At 32.6% G+C, this 7060-nt stretch overlaps 1 protein-coding gene across 1 annotated transcript in view; it reads left to right on the forward strand.

Annotated features, from left to right (window-relative positions):
- Nucleotides 1-7060, forward strand: part of LOC106458248 — a 21394-nt gene that overhangs the window by 12252 nt on the left and 2082 nt on the right. The window contains exons 3-5 of the mRNA XM_022384408.1: nucleotides 1011-1207; nucleotides 4378-4536; nucleotides 6120-6231. Coding sequence (XP_022240116.1) covers nucleotides 1011-1207; nucleotides 4378-4536; nucleotides 6120-6231 — 468 coding nt within the window. The remainder of the gene's footprint in view (nucleotides 1-1010; nucleotides 1208-4377; nucleotides 4537-6119; nucleotides 6232-7060) is intronic.

Genomic DNA, 7060 nt, shown 5'->3' on the forward strand with positions numbered 1-7060 from the left:
ACACACACACACACACACACACACACACACACACACATAAACATTTTACATTGAGAGGTGTAAAGTTTATTTAAATAATATCTGATACCATAAACAAATGAGATCCTGAATGTTATTACTTTGAAAAAAAATTTAAATATTCAATATATTGGGTAATATCTGTAAAATACTGTTAAAACACTATAAGCACGTTACAATGAACTATAAAAAATAAAACATTAATGAAAGTTAAATTATGGCATGAGAAATAGAATAGGGCTTCTAGAATATACTGATTACTTAGAACTAAAGAAAGGAAAAGTTGTTTTTTATATTTCCACAATAAATTTAATACTTGAATACTGATTATTTAAGTAATGCATGAAAAAGATTGATAATACGTTTTGCTCTTAACAATACCAACGTATGACCAACATATCTACATACAACAAAGACATTTTTAACCAGTTTGCTAATAATAAGAAAAAAAAAAGATAAATTAGCAAAACTAGAAGCAAGTCACGAATTCATAGCAATAGCACGATTATGATCGAAAATAGTTATTTTGAGAAAAAAAGAAAATGATGACAAGCTTTTAAAATACGCTTTTGTTTAAGACATTTGAATTGAATAAAAGTATACCAGAATATAATTTAATTATTCATGATAACAAGGGATTATATAATACGTTTTCTTAGTTCTTGATGTTTATGTAATATGTTAATAACCAAACTTAGGCCTAATTTAATCAACTAATCAGTTAATGAGTTATTTTCAGTTTTAAGAGAAAAAAAAAGTCGACTTCATTTGATCAGGCTTTTTCTATGTTATATTAACCTGATGCCGGTACTAATTATTATCACTGAATTTTAAGATTTACTTTCATATTCGTTAAACAAATTAGTTTTTGACAAGCCTTTTTCTTTTATTTTCTATTTGATAATTATAATACACATTTTGTAAGAAATAATGTAGCTGTATTTTACTGTTGAAGTAGAATCTGGATAAAACTTAGCTAATAACGTTTTTAGAATTTGACGGAATCGTTCAAGAAAGCAGGAATGAAGCTGGAAACGCTCTAGAAACAATTGTTCCTTTGATACACAAGTTACTCCACAACGCTAACGAAAAAACTAGAGATGCAAGAAACGCTCAAGCAGAAACAGATTCTGTAAACGCCAAGAAGAAAGCCATTGAAAGTGAAATAATTTCTATCCAAATATCTCAGGTATCGAAGAAATAAAAAAAACTTCTGTTGGGTCAGTTTTCTCAATGAATACTTATTGTATATATACATATGCTGATACAAAACATGTATTACAAAAAACACTGATTCGTGACGTTGAATTCATGTTTCACCATTTATACATAATTTACTAAAGATAGTGAAACAATGTAAATACTAAGCTGTACTATTTGAAATTATTTTAGGCCTATCTAAAGCTTGAAATAAGAAGAGACTCAGAATAGTTAGCCTATTATAGTTGAAGCTTAAAAAGTTAGTATAAAAATGTAAAAATATTACTTTACTAATATTATAGAACAAAATCGTTATTTCCTTGAAAAGAGTTGTTTGTTATTATTATAGAAAGTTATATAACAGTGCATGTGAAAAAAGTTATGAAAATAAACACAAGTTTGTTTGTTGTTAAGCGCAAAGCTACACAACAGGCTATCTGTGCTCTGCCCACTATTGGTATCGAAATACAGTTTTTAGTGTTATAAGCCTACAGACAGGGTGGCATAAACCTAAGTCCAAGAAATCTATTACAATTTCTGTGATGTAAATAAAACAATTTTTGAATAATCATGTATTACTTATGCTATTGTTATCTGAAGAAATGTGTTTTGTGACATTCCAGCCACATCAGCCTCCACTGGAACATTAAACATTTGCCTATTCCATATATGGATTTCAAGCTTGCCATTAGTGAAATGTTTCATGTCAGTGTACAGGTTCTCTAGATAGCTCTGCAACCAATGATTGATTGACTTGCTTGTTTGGAGGAAATACTACTTACTAGGTGCTGCTTTGGTTATAGTTTTCCCTTGCAAGAGAGTCAACCACTAATATAGCAGTATTGTGGCACTGATATTATAATTGGCGGCACTTTACTTTCATCTTGTCTATATGATATTCAGTGACTGCAACATTTAGACGAATGTTGCCTCGTGGTTTCCCTTTGAGTTGGACAATTTCATTGACAATGAAGACTTGTTCAGGTTGACCATTTTTATGAGATTATACTAGCCATATGTTGGGTAATTCATTTCAACTTTTAAGTTATTTAACAATTAAGTCTCGTTTATGTTTCTCTTATATCATACAGTTTCCTTTTTGGTTAGGAAGCTGCTATAGATAGTCTTAGAAGCTTTGTACTATGAAAATTCATTCAACAACAATAACAGCTTCTTAGAGTCACAAGCATCTTAACTTTTATTCTATTAGCAAAGTATTTGTTTGTTTCTTTGTTTTGAAGTTAAGCACAAAGCTAAACAATGGGCTATCTGTAGTTTTGCCCACCATTGGTATCGAAACCTGGTTTCTAGCGTTGTAAGTCCGCACACACATACCGCTGTGCCACTGGGGAGAATTAACAAAGTGAAATAATTAATAAAAAATAACAGATTGGTGAAAAATATGGTCATACTCGAATACAGAGATCCAGATTTTAATATAAATATACGAGTAATTTTAACAAAAGATGTAAAATAAACATTTGCCAAAATCATTGGGAGTAAAAAATATAACGTTTTAAATAAATCTTGGAAGTTATGGCGCTAAACGAAAACAAGTGCATTCAAAATATGGTCTGTCTGTTTTAAAACTTATATGGCATTTCAACATTTATGCTTTTGTGTTTAAATTTTTTGTGTCTTTTAAATGTATATATATACAGAGCGTTGAGTATGTTAAGTTCAAACTACGATGAATGTACAAATCAGCAAGTGGCATGACTACCACTGCCGATATAAAGTATTGGTGGAACGGCATGCATCAAAAATACATTTTGACATTGTTTGGTGTTATGTAGGTATTTTGACATTGTTTGACATTATGCAGGAATTTTGACATTGTTTGGTGTTATTACGTAATTTTGACATTGTTTGGTGTTATGTAGAAATTTTGACATTGTTTGGCGTTATGTAGGTATTTTGACATTGTTTGATATTATTTAGGACTTTTGATATTGTTTGGTGTTATTTAGGACTTTTGATATTGTTTGGTGTTATGTAAGTATTTTGACATTGTTTGGTGTTGTGTAAGTATTTTGACATTGTTTGGTGTTGTGTAGGTATTTTGACATTGTTTGACATTATGCAGGAATTTTGACATTGTTTGGTGTTATGTAGGAATTTTGACATTGTTTGGTGTTATTACGTAATTTTGACATTGTTTGGTGTTATGTAGGTATTTTGACATTGTTTGACATTGTGCAGGAATGTTGATATTGTTTGATGTTATTTAGGACTTTTGATATTGTTTGGTGTTATGTAGGTATTTTGACATTGTTTGGTGTTGTGTAGGTATTTTGATCCCACCAAACATTGATATTTATGAAAATAGTATGTAACAAACCCTTTCAAATTAATAATATTTATATACTCAGATCATAAAAGTATTGTCAGATCAGATAATTAGAGTCTTCAAGATGGGCATATTCCTTAAAGTTAATTACTTTGGAAAGTAACGAAATATGGATCAACTTGGGCCACCTGGACTATCGAGAAAGTAACGAGTCATACTCTATGCATGGTAAGGAAAATGTGGAGTCTTGTTAAAGGTGAGAACCCACGAAGACACAGGTCAGTGGCAAGTGCCACCCACTGCTCCACACAACAGAGTACAGTATAATTAAGAAAGATCTTCACCTGAAAGAGGGACACATGCCCCGTGTACACAGGCTGTTTTATTGATGTAGCTGCTCAATTTTTGCATTCCTCATGCAACGTTAGAAATAAACATGTATTCACGCTATTCCAAACGAAGACTTACTGGTCGAATCGCTTTAGTGGCACCTATAGATTTTCTTGTGATCAGACTGTAAAATAGACTCTGGGAAATCGTTGTCCTCGTCTACTAAATGATATAGAAAGTCTCAGGAAGCAGTATTTTGTTTTGGACATGGCAGTCTTACGATTGAGCCTTTAACAATGAAAATTATGCTTCAGGGCTATTATGAAGATGCACGTTCATCAGATAGAGAATAACCAGTCTTAGTGTAATTCCAAAATCGTTCTAATATAACATACTGAAGTTCTCGGGGTTACATACTTCTCGATTAAACGTACAACTTTAAACATCCTGTAATATACCCACTCGTTAAATTAAATATTTGGGCACAATTGTGGAGCTTTATTATTGTCTTAATATCACGTTTTGTGTTTCTCGTGTAGAAGGTGGACGATTTCAGAAAGGAGGTAGAAGGAATGAAACAAGACACCAGAAGGGAATTAGAGGTGAGCCACAAGGTATTCGAAGGAGTTCAGAAAGTAGTTGATCAGATGAAAAACTTTGAAGAGAAGGCTGAAAGCGAGAGTGAGCTAGCAGAAAAGGTTGGCGAAATTTTAGTTTCATATATGTTGTAAGTTGAACAAAATGTATACAATTTAAAATTTATAATAACACGCATTAATGACACGCAATGGAGATAAATTTACATGTCTGAACTCGGCAGAATGTTCTAGAGAAAAATTCCTTGCAGACGCTCAAATTCCTTACCCAAATAGAGAAGCTTGCGGTAAAGAAAAAATTAAATTATTTCAAAGTAAATTTCTTTCGTTAAGTTGAATTCATTTGAAAGGATATAAAACAGTTTAAGGGTGATTCAAGTTGAATTAAAACACATCACAACGTTTGGCCTTAGCTGATGTGACATCTTCAGTTGTTATTGACAAGCACCCAATATAGTTTATATACACTCCAATTGACGACACCATAATCTAAAGAATATATATCGTAAAGCCTTTCATTTTGTTAGTTAAAGGTTTATCTTTTTTTATTAAAATCGTGATTGTTGCTCTTCGTTTATTTTAGTTATTTCTATAGTGGGTAATCCTCACCGTTTTATTATTTTTTAAATGTTGACAGATGTGGTCATCGATTCTTGACGATAGTCAGTTTGTTTGTTTTTAATTTCGCGCAAAGCTACACGCGGGCTATCTGCGCTAGCCGTCCCTAATTTAGCAGTGTAAGACTAGAGGGAAGGCAGCTAGTCATCACCACCCACCGCCATCTCTTTGACTAATCTTTTACCAACGAATAGTGGAATTGACCGTCACATAATAACGCCCCCACGGCTGAAAGGGCGAGCATGTTTGGTGTGACGGGGATTCGAACCCGCGACGACGATAGTCAGATAGCTTCCAGTATCTCCTACATATAGACTATCGCACTTTACACATCCAGTGCGATGAATTACCTCTTTTTTTAACAGATGTTGGTTGAAAATTTTAGAATGTAAAAATGTTACCTCTATTCAAGTATAAACATGAATCTTCCCGATCTTTCCTTTTTTTTCTATATCTAATTCCCAGTTCTCGACCCGACAACCAGAAAACGAATGGCACTGTTAACCAATTTTTTTAAAAATTCGTCAGGGAGAGAAACTGAGACAGTTGCGTCTATTGAATAGTATTTTTATTACTAGAAATTATTTCAATAGTGAATTTAATATACATTCATGAATATTGGTTGTGCTCACGTTTCATTGCTAGACACGTTTTAACTGAAACAACTGGCATGTTCGTGCTTGTTTAATTCGTAGCTGCAAGACTTGAGATATATTTAATATAGGGGTAAGTATGTTTGGAGATGTTGTAGTATTAACTTGTTGAATCGGTTTCCAGTCAGTTGTTCGGCCACGGTTAGTGGTATTATTGACTTAGTGCCACACAATTAGCCATAAAAGAGAATGACACACAGACAGTTTTACACGTTGATTATTATCATGTATAAATAATATTGTATGATTATATTGGTATATATTGTATTTGTTGTCAATGGTTACTAATACACAAACAATTTTTCTGTTTCATTCGGTTAAAAAAATATCATGGATCAGTTGTACGTTTAGTTTAATTTCTTAGATGTATATTTGAATGTGGCATATTTTATTGTTACGTTTTGTTTTTAATAGGTTCTGACCTTGACAGGTGACCTTCAAAACTCAGTGAAACACGCATCTTTGAAAGCCGAAAATGCCTTGAATGTTTTGCAGAACCTAATGAACAAAATAGGTTTTTATCACAGTACTTTTGTTTGTGTGTTCGTAGTTAAGCAAATAGCTTCATGATGGTCTATCTGTGCTGTGCCCACCACGGGTATCGAAACCCAGTTTCTAGCGTTATAAGTCCCCAGACTTACCGCTGTGCCACTGTGGGAATTTACTACCCTATATTTACGGATAAATAAGAAAGTACCAACCAGACGATATGGCTCGAAATTACATCTCTCAGCCAAATAGATGTTAATTATAATCAATAAAACATTCGAGAAAATATTAATGATAAGCGAGTTAAAATATATTTTATAAAAAAGAAAAAAAAAAGCCAAGGTGGCTTAAAAAATAAAAAAAAGAACTTTTATCGGCATCATTATGACTCATTTGTTATGAAGACATATAGTTCGAGGGTACGGTTTTACAATGGCCAATAATTCCTAATTCACTGTCAACGTGCTACACGATAGCAGATATAGGATTTTTGAAAGGAGTGTGTGGGTGGGTGCGGTCGCCTGTATGAGCACCATATAATTTCAGCATACATCACTCGTATCGAAGCAGCCAGATTATACATGAAACTTAAATATAATATTATAAATTTTTGGCTTGTAGCTAGGATAGGTAGGTAATAAAATATTTGATTGAAATTATTTATTGTTAAAGGGGCGCACATTAGAGCGTGAGGGCGCAAGATTATTAAAAGGAGGACAGCCCTACCCCCACAACCCCCTGAATCCGCTAGTGATGCTACATATATGTGTTTGAGTATGAAAATACAAATATATGTGTTTATATAGACATATTTGTGTGTATATATATATATATATATATATATATATGTGTGTGTGTGTGTGTGT

This window comes from Limulus polyphemus, unplaced genomic scaffold (assembly GCF_000517525.1).
Source record: "Limulus polyphemus unplaced genomic scaffold, Limulus_polyphemus-2.1.2 Scaffold435, whole genome shotgun sequence".
NCBI classification, from domain to species: domain Eukaryota; kingdom Metazoa; phylum Arthropoda; class Merostomata; order Xiphosura; family Limulidae; genus Limulus; species Limulus polyphemus.